Raw genomic sequence first — 19,984 nt, forward strand, 5'->3', positions numbered from 1 at the left:
TTGAGATTCAAAAATTTTACTTTTTTACGGTTTTTATATTATTTACAATATCAGTGTGATATTCTTTGTGAACATTTTATATTTATTTTAAATAGTTCATTTTAACAATAACCAATTAACCATAGATTTAGATAAAAGACTGTCAACTAGAATTTCATAATTATTATTTTAATATGTCTTCATCTTAGCACTTTTCCTGCACTATTTGAACTTTATTTTTTGATAACATTTTGTTTTGACCCTAACCCCTCGAATGCCTTGTGACCGATATGTCACAGTCGTCACAGACAATTTAAACCGTAACTAACAAATTTAATAAGGTTATTAATTCAGTAGCTCTTTGACATCGGCGTTCAGGGTTCAATTAAAAATATCGTCTAAATTCCAAGAGGGGTTCAAGTCTTAAAAATATCGTATGCAATCTGACAGTTCAAATGACACTGACAAGACACCACAGATTTGAACTGTCAGATTGCATACAAGTTTTTTTTAAGATTATGAATTTTTAAGACTGTCTGTGGGGAGCTTTAGGCCAAATTCATGTCGATTATGTTATGTTGCATAGTATTAGTTTACAAATACTATTTTATTTTTTTATTATACAGCTTTTATTAGCCTAATGTGAAAATAAACCAAAATTATCCATTTAATATGTAATATTTTTAGGATATCAATTAAGTAGTCGATTTTTTTAAGTGTTAAAATACACTTCGAGTTCTGTGTGCCTTTCTTTTAATAAACGATAAGAATAAATGGTATCAATTGCAGTGAACACAAAATGGATAGTAATGATTATTCTTTTTACTGAACATAATTATATTATTTTGACCTAAATCATTGTTTTATGAAGAATTTTTATACATATTTACATATCTCAAATATTTTAAGACGAAAACGAGACTTAATGCGTAACTTGTCCGTCCATTGTAATTACATATTATTTTTTTATAATTTTTGTATCATATGACAATTGTAATGTGTGCCTTAGAGTTTTTATAAAATAAAAAATCAAATCAATGCAATTAGCTATTATCTTTTTCCTTGTTACAATGTAATTTATATCCGTCAATAATATAATGGTTTTAAAATGTGGTTTATGTGGTTATTCTATTGACTAACTTATTAAATATACTGAAACAGATCACGGACATAAATATTTAAACTAGCTCAACATCTTTTTCCAAGCTTTTATTCGGCTTGCCTTGTTCTTATGTTAGTGTGCGTCAAAACGTAGAAGCTAAATTTGACCCACTTACCGGTTTCCAATTGAGCTGAAATTTTGCACGCATATGTTAATCAAGTGATAATACAATATTATGGTATCATGGAGCTGATCTGACGATGGAGCAGAAAGGTGGTCATAGGAACTTTGTCATGAAACGTCGTACCCCGTAGAGTAAGGGGATTTTGGAAACGTCTCGGAGAGCAGTAGATGACTGTTGAAAGAAAGGTACAGTCGGCGATAAAAGCTTGTGCCAAAAATGATTTGCAAAAAAACTTATTTTAAAACAAGGAATTGTCGCCTGAAGATAGAAATAAAAAATAAAACCTATATGTATTCTTTTTATTTGGTAGTGTATTATTACTAGACGAACAGATCCGTCATGGTCTCAAGGCGTTATTATCCAAATCCCAAACCAAACGCATCACCACAAAAAACCCATTAAACATGTTTATTTACCCGTCCCAGATCCCGCACGTGTGTACCATACACGTGGTGCGCCCGCAATTAAAAAAACAATCATTCATAATAACTCTATGGCACTTACGCCATTTTGGCTTAGCGGCGTACGCGCATAGATTTCAGTAATCTCGCCAGTCGATTCCCGAACGCCGAGCGGGGTGCACGTGTATTCTATTTTCAAAATGGCGGGTAAATCGAATGGAACGGACGTTGGTCATTTGGCGGAATGGGTGCGAGCGCCGCCGCCGACGGGTCCACTGCTTCAAAGAATCGGAAAAGCCATATATAATCCTGAGGAGAGAAGTTTTTTGGGACGCACGCCGAAACGGTGGGGTAAGTTCTGTTTGGATGTAAATATTTATATTGCGATGTACCTTCATTTTATGTTATTGTTTTTAACAGCGTGTTTAGATAGTGTTATTTTTGGTAATGTGAATTTGGTTGAGTTTGGCGTAAAATCTAGAAGAAGGCTCAGGTGTGACAAATAACATTTAACTATGATTAGGTAGATATTAATTATTATCAATAACCCGAGTATTTAGTGAGTAAAAATTAACATATTTGAATGTTATATACTAATCATCATCCTCCTTGCGCTATCCCGGCATTTGCCACGGCTCATGGGAGCGTGGGGTCCGCTTTGACAACTAATCCCAAGATTTGGCGTAGGCACTAGTTTTACGAAAGCGAGTGTGTGTGTGACAGACAGACAGACAAACAGACAGACACACACACAGACAGACACGTCAAACTTATAACATCCCGTCGTTTTTGCGTCGGGGGTTAAAAATGATAGTAGGTAATATTTAAGTAAATTCCCCATTTGTTTCATGCCCATCAATTTATTGTAGGTACTATAATGGTAATTAATCGATATATCCATAATTTTAGTATGATTACCTACAGCAAATCCATATTATGCCGTATAAAAGCCGTTAATAGTTATTTGTTATACAAGGGGGCAAAGTTGTATTTTAACGCCGAGTGTGGAATTGAAAAACGAGCAAGTGAAAGGATTCTATAGTTGAACCACGAGCGAAGCGAGTGGTTCTAGAATAGAATCCTGAACTTGCGAGTTTTTTAACACACGAGAAGTAAAATATATTTGCACCCGAGTGTAACACAAAATTTTTCCGCTCACTATAGCGAGGAAAGTTGCGTTTAACACTGCTTCCAGTAGTTTCAGAGGTGGTAAATCATCTTTATTACTAGATTCACCTACTTTTATCAATTTTAAAGCAGTTGATTTGACTTTATTCAAGGTCAAATTACTTTACCCACTAGTGGATAAAATGCGTTTTTACCCGCTGGTATTAAAGGACAAAACATGTGTTTCCGAGCTAGTGAGGGGAAAAATACATATGAATGTACCTAAGCTAATGTATCGGACAACCAGTTCAGACCACTGACCCTTAAAAACAACTTCATTTGGTTGATTATAATAAAACTTGTTTTCACCCCATTTCACTTATTCTCATAATCTTGGTACTAAACAGTCAGCTGCAGAGAAAAGTAGACCCCCTTGCCTATACAAATTTGTATGCAGGGGGTCTACTTTTCTCTGCAGCTGACTGTACTTACCCATTTTCGATGTTCATACATAAGCATTTCTTTTTTTTTGCCACTTTTATGAAATGTGATATTTTTGAAAAAAAATATGCTATTTCTACTCAGAATTACTAGCCTTTTCAATCCTAGTAGTTAAAAAAATTGTCCCATACGATTTTTTCTTATTTTGTTACCATTTTCCGTACATTTTGTATGGGGTAACAAAAGAGGAAAGTAACAAAAATGTATGGAAATTCTGGGACACTTTTTGTCTCCCAGCTCCCAGTGAGATTGAAAGTACTCGTGATTCTGAGTACAATTGACCTAAAATTCCCTAAAACAATAAAAAAAAAATTATTGGCAAAAAAAAAGAAATGCTCACATAAACATTAGATGTTCAATATAGATAAACTTCAGATGTTCATACATAAACTCACGCCTATATTTGCAAACGGGGTAGGCCGTGCACATGAAACTAATCAAGTGTCAGTGTCTCTCTTGGCAAGACTGCTTTTTCCTGCATTTTTTTTCTAAAATTCAAAACCCCGGACTAAGTAAGGTACCTACTTACTCGTATGCGTCCCTCAAAAAAACGGCTAAGCTTTATCAACTTACTAGTTTTTGCCCCGCGGCTTCGCTCGCGTTAGAAAGAGACAAAAAGTTGCCTATGTCACTCTCCATCCCTTCAACTATCTCCACTTAAAAAAATCACGTCAATTCGTCGCTCCGTTTTGCCGTGAAAGACGGACAGACAAACAGACACACACTTTCCTATTTATAATATTAGTATGGATTATGTACCTACTTACTAGTTTACCATGAGTATCTATTCTATTAAATATTATTTGGGACAAAACTCATGCACTTTAAGGTGTTTGAACTTTGATATGCTTTGATGCATCTCTCCAATCTCTAACAACTTTTTTTGGACAAAAAACTTTGACGACCGGAACGCCAGCCAAAAAAACCTTCACTCCTGATGGAACTACTAATGATGGATGCCGGTCGCCTTTGGTAGATTGGCTCCTGACGACTTGCATTTCTACATTTCCGACCTTTCTTTTCGGCACCCTGTAGGTATTTATAACAAGTGAAGCTACGTATAAATAAACTTAGAGTAGTAAATATGTAATCTAATGGTCGCACACCGTGCGGTTTCAGAGGAATTTCCTCCCACGAACGCTCCGGCTGTGGAATGAGCTCCCTGCCGAGGTATTCCCGATGAACTATAGTATGGGATTCTTCAAAAAAGGAGTGTACAAGTTTCTAATGGGTTGGCAACGCACACGTGACACTCCTTGAGTTGCAGGCGTCCATAGGTGACGGTGACCGCTTTCCACCAGGCGGACCATATGCTTGTTTGCCACCGACGTAGTATAAAATAAATAAATAAAGAAAACCGCATCTCGAAAATAATATGTGTTTCTTGGGACATGTATAACTGACATAAGACTAGATTGATTTTCACCCACGAAAATCCAAACACAAATTTATGCGAAATCGTTAGTGCTGTTTACATATCGAACACACAAAGCCCGTTTCTTAACAGCAATTGATGTAACATCTATCGCAGGTATAGGATTTTTCGGAAAAAATTACGAATTAAAAAAAAACTATGCTATTCTGTTTCCTATAATGGACCTAACTATATGCCGAAGTTAACGGAATTCAATAAAAACACGGTGTATATAAAGAAATATACAAGAATTTCTCGTCTAAAGTTATTAGATTTCGCAGTAGCAGGTAATATTCAGCAAATTCGCGATATGTTCGGACCTACGCTAACCAACTTTATCTGCAATTAGATCCGGTCGATAATATATATTGCATCTCGTCTCGCTTGGCTAGAGCGTTTCTACTACTGTGCCGTGTTTATTTAAGTATGCAAAAATAAATAAACAAACTTTTTATTCTAAAATAGGAGTCTAGGTTAGCTACAAATTTTCTCCATTTACACTTCGCTTGTTACTACATTAGGTTTGAGCTTTACCAGGGCACTGTATAATAAAGAACCTACTATCGTACAGTATGGCCACTTCCGCTCCCCTCTGAAAGCGCCGCCCACCCCCTCTCGGTTACCACACAGTTACCGCCTGTCAAAAACGCGAACAGTCAACCTGTCATATCTCACTCATACAAGCATGGTACGCGTTCACCTACACGAGCTTAGAATGTGTGCTAGGAACGCACCTCTTTCATATATTTGATCGCCAGTGTCCGAGATGCATAGATTTAGAATTATTAAACTAGATTGTTTAGTTAGGTCAAAAAGTGTGTCCACATGAGAGGTAATTGTTTGGGCTGGTGTCCCTCTCGCACTTGCTGCAATGTCAACATTATTCAGTGACGTCATCACTGTCATAAATTGGGGATACCATCAATTTGATCGCAGATAAAAATACTACTAATATGGGAACCTCAGTCTGATACGATCGACTTTCTGTTTCAGTAATAAGGTTTAATTTCGTATGGCAAAAAATGTGATTGAGCTGTCCCCTGTAAAGGTCTTTGCCGAGATGTGACCAGGGGCTCATTTCTCAAAACTGAAAGTGAGAAGTTACAAGTGGAAGCTGTGGAAGTCGCTTTCCAACTTGTCATATTAGACTTAGACAACCACTTGACCACCACTTTTAAAAGTGTGTGACTATTCCAAGTACCTAAAATGGCCAACATTAACGCTTGCCAAAAGGACGAATAAGCGGATGGCCGAATGGCACAATTAAGCGCTAGTGCCAAATTGGCGGACAGAGCCATATCGCTTTCGTTTGGCGTCGGAGAAATGCCAGCGGATCAGCATTTTTGCTTATCCAGCGTGGATAAGGCAAGTAATGCGGCCAGCCTTCTGGTTCTGGGCACCTTACCCAACAACGAAGACTTGGCAAATCTTTTATTTGTAAGATTTTAATTTAAGAGTTTTTATTATTTTAAGTGTTTTGTGTTGTTCAATAAAAGTCAGTTTATATTTATAAGAATAAAAAAAGTGCTTGGATAAAGCATAAAGCTTAGTGTTAATGTAATGTTAATCGGTCTTAAACAAAAGAAAATGTTAAGGACGAAAAATGCTAGGATATACGGTTAAGGTTCCGCCACACATAGGGCGTTTTGATAGCGTAGCGGAATGCGAGCGCATTCAAAGCGGATCCGCTCTGAATACGCTCGCGCGGTCACACATTAACACAGCGCGCATTGTGAGCGGACTTGTCTGAATATGGATCTTAAATGTTAATGTGTTAACGATTTAGCTGTTTTATTCCAAAATACTGTTTTGATTTCTTATGTCATATGTGTCATTCAATACTTATTAAAAGTTTACAGTTGCAAAATATAGGCTTAGAAGTTACCATGTGCAGAACGCGCGCGGATCGTCGGCGCATGCGCCGCGCATGAGACGCCGATCCTCTTTGAGAACGCTCGCAATCTGCTCCGTCCGGCGCACTGCCATCATTGCGCTCCGCGAACGCTGCGCTTCCAAAACGCAGATGTGTGGCCGAGCTTTTAGAGGGGCATTAAGCGACAAAGTGGTACTTTTTGAGAACGGCACATTTGTATAAGTATTACAATCGTCAGCATGGATAAATTGAAATAAATTGACAAGGTCAAACCATTTGAAATTAATCGAATCGTGAAGTCAGAATTGGATGTGATTCGAATAATGCTACAATGTTGCCAATTATGTAATGAATGTTAATGTTATCAATCATCAGCTACAATAAGTCAATAATGTCATAAAGTCATAATGGTCTAGGTCACGCGCATAGCAGAGTAGGTAACTAAACCGCGCATTTGCATGCACTTATGATTGTATCTAAACTCAGGTGTTGTAGCCGAATGGCATTTCTGCGACGCGGAACGAAAACGAAAAGTAGTCTAGCTCTGTCGCGCCAATACGCAAGAGCGATAGAGATAGATGTCTACGAGCATTTCGTTTCGTGAGCGTTTGTGCCATTCGGCTATGTCCCCAGCCCAGGTCCCAGATATGTATGGTCCTCAACTTCCAGAGGCCTATTTCACCACAGACATTGACACTTGACACTGACCACTACTGACGACTACTGTGCCTATTTCTGGTTTAATAAGTAACATTGTTACTCAGCGTCAATATTATGTGCGACAATGTCACTGTTGTGAAATAGGCCACAGAACGTGCATGATCACCCTTAATTTAAATATAATGTGACCATGACCTTAAGACGATACAGGAGTGGTAGGGGTCAATTCTCCATACAAACGCTGTCGATCTCGACTATTTCTTTCCTGGTATTTGAAGATAAAGCACAGATTTTTTTTTTTCAACACAGATTATTATTATTTTTATCTGATTATGATTTTTTTTGATATTCTTATTTTTAAAGATGCTAGAGCCCATCAAAAATTTTCAAACACGGCCTTTTTGATTATGGCGCAAAAAAAGTGTGGTATTCAAAATTTGTAACAATTAGCCAAAAAAAAACTAAATGGTCCGACACAGATAATTTCATTGTTATTCAGACTCTCAAATTTCGTTACGATTGATTAAGTTTTGAAGGAGGAAACAGTCGAGAGCGGAACCTCGATTTTAAAGATTTTTCGCAATATCTTTTAACTGGGTTGTTCTGAATGGACAATTTTTTTTGATAAATCTAGGTAATTATTATTATATTTAACTAAAATTCCCAAATTGAAAGGGGGGGCTCCTTTCCATTTTAGCAGTAGGTACATCTAGCAGGACTTCTCTTCAAGTAGGTATTCAAGAGAACAATTTGTGTTATGCGAGCAGAAAGTTATTAAAATAACAATTAGGCATACCTTATCTCGCTAGCCGTTACCTTATCACTACCGAAAGCGAGTCAAAACATTGTGTATGTTAATGAACCTATTTATATCGTCACTACTTTTAAAAAATCTCGTATCTCACGCTGTTCCTCAAAGTTAAAACGCAGTAAGTCTATATGCATTCCATACATACTTACTACAATTTTCTTTCATTGACAGACGAAGATACAAGTTTTTTTTAAAGTAGTGACGATATCTATCGGCTTTAATTTTTCACGGGAGTTCATGGAAGGACGTCTATGTTCAAGTCGAGCGAGGTATGACGTTAGTGGCAGGGTGGTTGAAGCAGAACTTGTTAACACTGAACACATCAAAAACTAATTTCTTATGTTTTCATAAGACTTCGGCTTCTTCACCTGGAGCAAATCGGGAGCTTAAAATTCACAGGGTCAATTGTGTAAATTCCTTAGACACAGACTGTGCCTGTGATCACATGACCAGAATGACCTTAACTAAGTACCTTGGCATCGTCATAGACGAAAAACTAAACTTCAAGGAGCATGTGGCAGCAGTCTCGGCCAGAGTTCGAAAGCTGATTCACATAATGAAAATGTTACGAGAGTCAGCTGAATTTTCTTTATTAAAAACTATATATTTATCACTAGGGCAGTCTATAATTAATTACTGCATTTTAGCATGGGGAGGTCAATCCTCTGCCACTCTACTGAAATTGGAAAGAGCACAAAGGGCGGTGTTGAAAGTTGCGCTGAAGAAACAAATTATGTACCCAACACAGGCATTGTACTACGAAGCACAGGTACTTAGTGTTCGAAAACTGTATTTGATGAGGGTAGCACTGCACGTGCATAAAACAGTTCTTAACTCACCCAACTACGACAATCTACTCAAACATCGTTTATTTAGAATTCCCACCACAGGTGTTAATACCAAATTTGCATACCATTTTTCAACATTTTTGTTTCCCCGTATTTACAACCGCTTAGTTAGTTTGTATGAGTTTAAAAATCTCTCCATCTACAAGACAAAAAAGTTGCTATCGAAAAGCATGATAAATCTCTCTTATGTAGATACTGAAAATCTAACGAAGATTACGTCATAATCAGACCCAACTTTCAGACACTGAAATACATCTACACACACACACACACACACACACACACACACACACACACACACACACACACACACACACACACACACACACACACACACACACACACACACACACACACACACACACACACACACACACACACACACACACACACACACACACACACACACACACACACACACACACACACACACACACACACACACACACACACACACACACACACACACACACACACACACACACACACACACACACACACACACACACACACACACACACACACACACACACACACACACACACACACACACACACACACACACACACACACACACACACACACACACACACACACACACACACACACACACACACACACACACACACACACACACACACACACACACACACACACACACACACACACACACACACACACACACACACACACACACACACACACACACACACACACACACACACACACACACACACACACACACACACACACACACACACACACACACACACACACACACACACACACACACACACACACACACACACACACACACACACACACACACACACACACACACACACACACACACACACACACACACACACACACACACACACACACACACACACACACCACACACACACACACACACACACACACACACACACACACACACACACACACACACACACACACACACACACACACACACACACACACACACACACACACACACACACACACACACACACACACACACAGACACACACACGCGCGCGCTTGTGCATGTTGTTATGTCATTGTATAAATACTATTTAGGATTCCTTTTGCATGTTACTTACCTACCTATGTACTTGGATCGTAAGCCATAACTTAAGCCTATTCTCTTTATTTAAAATCCCAAGTAACTAAATGTAATTTTTTTTTTAATAGTTTCCTAGATTAATGTTGTTACTAAATGCCGCAAATATTTCTGTTAATCTTACATTCTCCTCCACGATACAGGCTACGCCTAGTGTGGAGGTCAGTATAATGTACCACTGACTAAATTTATATTGCCAAATAAACAATTTTGTTTCTTTGTTTGTTTGTATCTATCTAGCTAAGGCCTGAGTGCACGCTTATATTGAGCTTACAGCGGGGCGGGGCGTGCGGCGTGCGTGTCGAACTATTGAAGCTCATACAAGTGTCCTGAGTTGACGCTGTATAGCGTGGACGCACGCTCCCCGCCCCGCTGCACGCTCCGCGCGAACGCTCCGCTCCGAGCGTCTACTCAGGGTGGCTAGCCGAATGGCACAATCGCTCACGAAACGCTCACGAAACGAAGCGCTAGTAGATATCTATCTCTATCGCGCTTGCGTATTGGCGCGACAGAGCCAGCGGCGTATCGCTTTCGTTTGGCGTCGGAGAAATGCCATTCGGCTACGGGGCCAGGCCTTAACAGTAACGGCTCAGCCACGACATTGGTCTAAGCGCGACAGCGGGGAGCGGCGGCCATACATTGGAGCGAGACACAGCGATGGGACTATGGCTGCCGCTCACCGCTGTCGCGCTTAGACCAATGTCGTGGCCGGGCCGTAAGATTGAGCAAGGTCATGGAACAGTGTGGCATTCATAAAGTCGTCACAATGAGCCAGTGTGAAATAAAAACAATAGATAAACGTGTGCACGATGTTTATTTAATTAGACTTATTTGTAATACGGGGTGTGCATTGAGTCACTTGCAATAATTCACGGGGTCATATATATTGAGCTACTTTTATTGGTAAAAAAAACTGGATAACGTCCATGATATACGCGTTAAAATAATATAAAAATCAATTAAAATTAAATGAAAAATACATAAAACACAAAAGTCCTAATTACCTAATAGGTGCACTCTTGAAATTAACTTTTTTTGTCACACATATTGTGGTAGAGAGACCAACCACGAAATCGTGAAAATAAATTTGAAAAAGTCGAGATCAGGGGCCCATTTGTTGAAGCTACAAGTTACAATTTACAAGTGGTTGTCAATGTTTAATATGATAATAATATGAAAGAGACTTCCGCTTGTCACTTGTAACTTTTAGTTTTGAGAAATGGGCCACAGGGGCCCATTTATTGAAGTTACAAGTTACAATTTACAAGTAAGTGGTTTTCAATGTCTAATATGACAATTTGGAAAGAGACTTCGCTTGTAACTTGTAACTTTCAGTTTTGAGAAATGGGCCCGGACACCGTTTACCCAGTAAATTACAACTCAACACCTGTATTTTGTCTCCCTCACTGTTCATAGTTAAAAAGTTGATGTTTTACTCCAATAGACCATAAAAACTGTCACGAGGTCAAAGTAATATGCAGATAACGCCCTAGTGAAGGAAATGATTAATTATACAATAATTGAAAAAAACTGCGGACGTCATAATAAAATTGTCATTTTCTCGATCTAATAGGGAACTTGACTGTAGTTAAAATAATAGTTATTTGTTATACAAGGGGGCAAAGTTGTATTTTAACGCCGAGTGTGGAATTGAAAAACGAGCAAGTGAAAGGATTCTATAGTTGAACCACGAGCAAAGCGAGTGGTTCGAGAATAGAATCCTTAACTTGCGAGTTTTTTAACACACGAGAAGTAAAATACATTTGCACCCGAGTGTAACACAAAACTTTTCCCCTCACTACAGCGAGGAAACTACAACGCAAAAAGTGCGTTTATCACTACTTCCAGTAGTTCCACAGGTGGTAAATAATCTTTATTACTAGATTCACCTACTTTTAGCAATTTTAAAGCAGTTAATTTGACATTATTCAAGGTCAAATTACTTTACCCACTAGTGGATAAAATGCGTTTTTACCCGCTGGTATTAAAGGACAAAACACGTGTTTCCGAGCTAGTGAGTGGAAAAGCCTTTGACTGAACATGACATTGTAGTCGTATAAGCATTGTTTGAATTGGGTCGTTACCTAATCTAATGAAATTTAGGGACCTGTTCGACACCTGTTTGACATGTCAAACTTATAACACCCCGTCGTTTTTGCGTTGGGGCTTATAAAAACGTTTGAATCAAACGTTTGAACGTTTTTTCAATCAAATTTGCAAGAATCGAGACCTCATCGATCTGTTCTATGACAGTTTTGCATCAGTACGCACACTACTGACCCATGACTTCTCCCACTGTTAACTCTCAAATAACACATAAATAGGTTACTGTTTTTTTTTTCCCTTTTTCTCTTATTCTCTTATTGTTTGTTTTCAATCATTGCTCAAACTCATTACTGCTGTAGGTACTTTAAATACTGATACATATGTAGTACTAAATCTTCAAATATATTTCAAAATTTTCTGTAACTTTGCACGCATGTACTTTGCCCAGTTTCTATCTGTGGAAACTTGTTATTGGCTCATTGTTTTTATGTTATAAGCCTTATTGTAACTTTAGCTGTAAGTTTTCCTAACAAATAAAATAAAATAAATCAAAACCAGTTTGCTGAAAATTCGGAAAGTAACTCTTTTTTTCTGTGTACTTAACACCGCAAAAAGGAGTGTACAAGTTTCTAGTGTGTTGTCAACGCGCACGTGACACTCCTTGAGTTGAAGGCGTCCATAGGTGACGGTATTAACCGCTGTCCATTAGCCGGACCGCATTCTTGTTTGCTACCGACGTAGTATAAAAAAGAAAAGAGTTCCATTTCGCGATTCTCGATTGCATGCTATTTTTTGCAACGCCGTACCCTAGCCTAGTTATAATGTCAGGTCATAGCTAATCGCCGGTCCGAGTCGGGAAGTAGGGGAGTCCGGCCTTCGGCCCCACCGGGCGCTATAAATCATAAGGCGTACCTACACGGGATGAGCCTGAGGACGGGATGTATCTTATTTGATACGTAGGTGGATAAAGACGTGACGTGATTCAGCAGTATTTCCGACAGATTTCTGTATAGTGCGCATACGACTATGCATGAGATTTTCTTTGGTAGGATTGGTCTTTAGGACCCTTATTTTTGACGGAGTGGAAACGATGTTTAGGTCTCGCCGCTTCTTTCCCCTCCCCCTTTCGCGAGAGGGGAGAAACTTGGCCCTACCTACCCACTGAACCAAATCCGGCGTTTCACCCTTTTTGTCGTTCGTGAGGGCGCGCTTGGATCGGTGTATGTCATTCACCACAGCGCTCTCTGGCATTGCCCGGGCTTACGACCAGGCTCGAGTCTTTAGGACCCCTGCCGGCCTTGCCGAAGTGACAATCGTGCAGTCTGACTCTGTCACCACCAAGAGCGTGAGGCATTCCGCATTCTACGAGAAGGTTCCTTACAATCCTTACGATATGTGATTCTTCTAATATTTCTGAAAATACTATAAGAAAGGGATTTTGTGTCTGACATTTTTTTATGAAATAGGCAGCAAACGAGCAGACGAGCCGCCTGATGGAAAGCAGTCATCGCCGCCCATGGATATAAGCAATTGAAGTAGCTGCTAGCTGTCATACCTACTCGTATAAGGCAAAAGCATTTCACAAGGGACATTCTCGTGGAATGGAGAGCTAGTAGCTAAGCGATTGTGAAGTTGGTTAGGTAGTCTGGATAGATTTCCTAAATATCGCAGTTACTACTTTTTTTAACCCCCTTATAATTTGGTCGCGCTCAAGACGTTTTGAACCACACGCTTTAGTCGAAATAAAATCTTTCGCTTGGCCGCGTAGGTTAATTACATTACGAACGTTAAGAAATATGTCCGTTTGTAAAAGAAAATCGTGATAGATTTGATTAATCATCATCATCATATCATTTATCTACACAGAAGTCATGGACAAAAGCCAGTATAAGTCATACTTACTCTTCTAAATCGCATTACACAGAGAAAACTGTTGTTGTTTCGACCTCCAGAAAGGTTTGTAAGATTATTTTAGTCTCAGAAAATATGAATATTTAAAGATAACTTCTATATTTAACTAACCTCCGCGTGCTTTGTTTCTATTCTATTTTTAATGGATTAAGTTCAACTTATTTAAACAAATATAATTTTAATAAAATGTTTTATTGTATAAGTAAATCGATTTAGAAATCAGTTAACATTTTTAAACTTGATAGTAGACTAGGTACCTAATTATTTTGGGATCTGTATCAAATCGCCTCCTTAAATATTGCCAGTCATAAAAATTACAGCCTGTACATTCTAAAATTGTGTACAATGTAATTATTAGAGTTATGCTCAGATATTTTTGTTCGTGAAACAGTACAAATGTAACTAACAAACTTTTAACCTTTTAGTAAATATTCGATAGGTACTCACCTTGGCAAAGTATGATTTAAACTAAATGCTCTATAACCCTAACCTTCATCACACATGCATACTCAATACATACATACTTAGGGCCGGTTGCACCAGCACACTTTGACGCCTCCTTCATCGTTAAAGATGGCTCCGACGACCGTTAAGTCCATATTTGCGTTGCACCATGCCATCCGTCAGTAAAAGGGTTACGATTCATTTAACCGGTGCCAGAGCACCGGTTAACGGCTCGTATTAGGTAAATCTAGGAACCAAAATGGCGGCCAATGTTTTGAATTTGTCCCGTATTTCACGAGTTTATGCTTATTTTAAAATAACTTGAGCTATTAGCAATGTAAAATACTTATAAAACGTTTAAAACAGTAAATATGTGGAAGTAACTGAACATACAAAAGTGACAGTGACACACCAGAGTGGTTTTTAAGGTTATTTTAATTGCGCGACGATTTGTGTTTGTAAACACCTTTAATTTAATTTATTTTGTTGATAAATGTGTGTTTATATTTAGATCGAGTGCAGAATGAGCTTCAGTTGAATATACAATCAGATCGATGCTGTAAGAAATTCACAAGTGCGTCCTATGAGATCAAAACTCGACAGCAAATAATGAAAACTATTTGTCGACAATAGTCTTTAAAAGGGTCTTGGTATATTTGGAATCACGAATAAAATGATAAATATCCTGGAAAAAGTTGTGGATCCACTATGACATCCGAAATCAGGGCGAGAATAACGACAAACATTGTATAAAATCCGACCTTCAAAATCGTATCTCGCGACAGGAATCAACTTTCGTTTTAAACTATACACGTCCATGAGACATCCGAAATGAAGTATTTTAGTGTGAAGCAAATGTGTTGGGACAATCTACACAACTTTTAGGCAACAGCATAATAAGATATCAGTGAAAAAATGTAAAGAAAGTGTTATTATAATATTTCTGTTCATACCTACTTACCTGTGTTTTATTTCTCCTTTTATAACTTTTTCATAAACCTATAATGCAAAAACTTTGCAGTAGTCAACTTAAATTATTTACATTTAACATGTTCAGTGCTGGCGTCACAAAGTTTGAGACCAAAATAATCCTCTTCCTATGTCGGTGACACAGCGAAGTTGACTTATGCCAGTGGCATAGGAATGAGAATTTATTTGTTTCTACCAGCATAGCATTATTTGTTTCTAGCAGCAGCAGTAGGCTTTTAGTAAAACAGTGGGATGAACGTGAATTCATATTATTCATAAACACTCCGGGTAGAGAGATGCAATCTCGAGTTTGACTAGTGCAAAGGCAAAGTTGACAATCAAGCATGTATTTCAGCTAATTAAATACATAAAGCTAACCAACATGAAAGCAATAAAGATTTTATCCTAAATAGTAATACAAACAATCATAGTAAGTATCTGCTTGAAATTCACTTTACTTAAACCTAAATTTTTCATGTCGGTCGATAAATTCTTGACACCAAAATGTTCTAACAATTTTAAAGTATTATTACCTACTACTAAAAGTCCTCAAATTGTATTTCATAATTTGTGTTGCTTTGATATAAATGATGCAGCTGAACATTTCTAAAATAAACCAGAGTCTATGATTTCATAAGTAGGCACATATAGTTCTGTACTTATTTTTCAGCATACTATTGAGGGCGGGCTTGTGAATTTTGTGGCATGTCAGAGCGTTATCAGACTTTTCAGTAGCAGTATATATAGGCAAAATAATTTCTAGTTGTGTCATGCTAATTTAGAAACTTTACTTACTATTCTGGAAAGAAGAAATATACCTATGTGAAATTAAAACAACAGTAATTTCATGGGTAATTTATCTACACCTCAAAAAAAAGGAAATTATAACTTGAATAAGCAGATAGTTATAATAAGAGTATAGTGGGAAACAATGACTATACAGGAAGGTAGATAAAATCCTGTATTGTTCATGAATAAAGTACCATTATCATAAACTGTGACACTAGAAAGTTAGAAAGAAAGAAATATTATAGGTAGGACTTTATTTTTACACAGATTGAGTTCCATGATAGCTTAATAATAATAATGCTTGTGTTGTGGGTTACTCAGACAATAATATAATTATGTAAACACTTGATTACATAAAAAAGTTACATACTCTGGAAAAAATGTGTCTGCCGGCCACATTTAAACTATCGGTGCTGTTCTCTAACATGTGAATAAATGGATTGGTCCCAATAGATGCCAGCCTCAAACATATTGCAGTGAAAATATGGTCTTTAGAAGAGCAATTCCCGAAAACTTTGTACATTTGGATCACATCTCCGATTTTGATAAAAATTGGTAGGCTGATAGAGTCCATGATGCTGAGCAAGGTCAACTAGGTTTCCTAAAATGTCCCAGGTTGTTTCTATGAAACCTTCCTTTTTTGTTATCAGATTTCTATACATTTTCGGTAACAAAAAAAGGAAGGTTTCATATAAACTACCTAGGACATTTTGGGAAACCTAGTGGATCTTTCTCAGCATCATGGAATCTATCAGTCTACCAATTTTCATCAAAATCGGAGACGTGATCCAAATGTACAAACTTTTCGGGAATTGCTGAGAATAAGTATTCAATTTCAAATTTTATAACCACAATTTTCAATGGGTTGGGGTCTATTAGTGTGAGACTGTATAGTCATTTGGCCTTTACTCTCCCTACCTAAACAGGATATTTGTATGAAATGGCACATAAAGTAACAAAAATATATTTTATTAACAAAATTGAAATTCTGATGATAATAATTTATAAAACTTTATTTTCTACAAGTTTCTCCCAGACTTCCAGTTAATTTCATAGTATAATTTGTTTATTTCTAGAACAGATTCACTTGTAGAACTTTCATCTTGTAGTCCATATCAAATGGTGTAAATCAACTCTGAAAAGAAAGCAACATGTAACTTATTATTATATTTAGTACTTAATAATCCTTTTCAAACACAACAAAATTTAAGTAACAGTACATAAATAAACTTAAATGTCTGCTACAACAAACAGTTTTGTCATTAATCTTATTGGACATTTTGCCATAGGCTGTGTGCTGTGTATGACATTGAACTTACCTAGTACTGCACCAAAAGTATGCTAATTTGTTTTATAGCCAGTTCACGGAATAAAGGCTATGCATTTGGGTAAGAGGTCTGTAATAAGCTACCTATAATTATTATAATACTCATGAGAAAACTTGCCTGCTAATTGGTTCCTTCATTCCTTGTTACAAAGGCTTTTAGGTTGGAAATAGCCACTTGAAAGTCGTAGAGACGCGTCCTTTTCATGCGTCATGAATATACATTAAGATAACCACGAACACAAGTGTACATAAGTGGTGTAAATTGTTAAATATTTCGATAAGAGCTGCAAAGAAAGTTTAGTTCGCGCTAGTTTGCGCCTAAGTTTTTTTTTAAATAAAGGTTTTGACATTCATATGATTGGGTTGCTATATGAAAAATCAATTCTACCATAAAAATGTTGGTAGGATTTCATTCACGACCTGGCATCACAGTTAGCGGTTACGTTCAGTAATTTTTGGGTTGGTGCAACGCAATTTATTAACAAATCGTTAAGTCCCCCACGTAATCGGTAAAATTTTACGAACAGAGCTTACATTTACAGGTGGTTTGGTGCAACTGGCCCTTATCTACAATCACTCATGCATCGAGATCAGGTTTCTATACAAACTGGGCCGGGCTCGAACCATTGAGGCTTCACAAAGACCGATCCGCCCAAGGTCATGTCTTTGTGCCATTCTTTGGGGGTATTTTCAATAGCCATTGAGTTCCCGTAACCTTTATATAAAATGTGATGCAAGTAATCTATAAAGTAAAATACCCAGACGGGACAATGAAATTGGCAATTTGATCGGCTAATCAATATACTAACTTTTTCTGTGATTTCGACAGATCAAAAGGTCTGTAGACCGCTAATTAGAGATATTTTTTTTTATTTCGAAGCAGTAATAATATTATTCGAAAATTATATAGATATTTATGATATACTTGCCATAGCGTGACAGATAATTTATTATCGTCGGACATGGTATTTTATTTTTTACCTACAGGCTCGGAAACCTTTTTATGTTTTAAAACTAGTGGGTAAAAATGCATGGTATCCATCCACTACCTCGAAGATACATAGAACAAATCAAAATGTGTACCTCTTATTTGAAACTCATATACTTATTCTTGATGTAAACTTGTCTGTGTATGTACTTTACAACTTGTCGATATATTGTTATCGACATATACCCTTCCCTATTTTAATTTTGCTGTTCCTGGTATCATTTTACCTGTCAGTCATTTGTCAATTTAGTCCATAGGATTATGAATTTTACTTTAGTAAAATGTACCACATGGCCGCTTATCATAAGGACGACATTGGTTCTGATACCACAGTTTTCATATACAGCGTGTAATCGTATTACGGGCTATAAATTAAACCAGGCATACACTTCATAGTAGATACTATCATTAATTGGGATTTGAGAGGTATTTTGAAGTTACAGTTACTGAGGATTTTTTACTATGGGACCAACCCTGAAATCGCAATAAAAATTTACTTCTTTATTTTTCCATACGAAATAGCAATGTCAGATAATTAGATAAACAAAATTTATGGTAAAATAGGAAAATGTAGAACAGAGCCATTTCTCGCGAGTTCTGTCTTGGTTCTACAGTCGAGTTTATAAATATGTGTGTACATTTTTCACCTTATTGCGACGAGTTTAGGTGAAGAAATGTACACATATTTATGAACTCGACTGTAGAGGTACAATAAAAGTTGTTCAGTAGGACCTAATAAAACCCCTGTGTAGGTATGTTAATGCCATAAATGGTACAGTGTAGGTATATTCCTGTTGCTTACTAGGTGTTACTAGACAATCCCACGTTTCAGCGGATACATAGGAAGATCTATATCGGTTTCAACCCGTGGGTGACATATATTAATTTAACGTAGGCGAAGTTAACTTATCTACTTAAAGTCAAGATCACGAACAATCTGTTCTTCCCAGGGACGATGGTTCTATTCTAGTGTCGGTCATCTTTTGTTAATCTCTTCGTCATGAATGTTTTGTTAATACATTACACACAATTACTACATTATAAACATACAATTTGACATATATTGGTTGTCATGAGATCATTGATGTCATCCCCCCCCCTGGATCCGCGCATGAGATTAGAGATGGATTGCATTTCTGCGGCGTTTGGTGTCGCAGAAATGCCATTCGGCTACGGAGCCTGATAGCAAAATATGCCCTTAAAAGGTTCCCCACAATATTTCTTCCGCTTTGTTAGCTAAAAAATATTTTTTTTCAATGTTTAGTCAAAAAGAAAGTGTAGTGGTAGTGGCTAGCAGGCCAACCGCATCGACGCTTCTATTCCTGTCGTCCGCATTTAGCCGCTCCCATTTCTCGCCGTAAATACGTCAGCCTATCATTTATATTTATTATTTGTTCCTGTAATATTATGTGACACTATGTGATATTATTTTATATTTTTGTAAGTCTTGTTATTTTTTGGTATCGTATTTTTTTTAATAACTAGAAATGTTTTTAATAGAACG

The 19,984-nt window shown here is 37.3% G+C and overlaps 1 protein-coding gene across 1 annotated transcript in view; it reads left to right on the forward strand.

The window, feature by feature from the left end:
* Positions 1 to 1,834: 1,834 nt before the first annotated feature.
* Positions 1,835 to 19,984, forward strand: part of LOC125227012 (sodium/potassium-transporting ATPase subunit beta-1-like) — a 28,663-nt gene continuing 10,513 nt past the window's right edge. The window contains exon 1 of the mRNA XM_048131201.1: positions 1,835 to 2,017. Within this exon, the coding sequence (XP_047987158.1) occupies positions 1,867 to 2,017 (151 nt within the window). The 5' untranslated portion in view covers positions 1,835 to 1,866. The remainder of the gene's footprint in view (positions 2,018 to 19,984) is intronic.

The sequence above is a fragment of the Leguminivora glycinivorella genome, chromosome 6 (genome assembly GCF_023078275.1).
Source record: "Leguminivora glycinivorella isolate SPB_JAAS2020 chromosome 6, LegGlyc_1.1, whole genome shotgun sequence".
Lineage (NCBI taxonomy): Eukaryota > Metazoa > Arthropoda > Insecta > Lepidoptera > Tortricidae > Leguminivora > Leguminivora glycinivorella.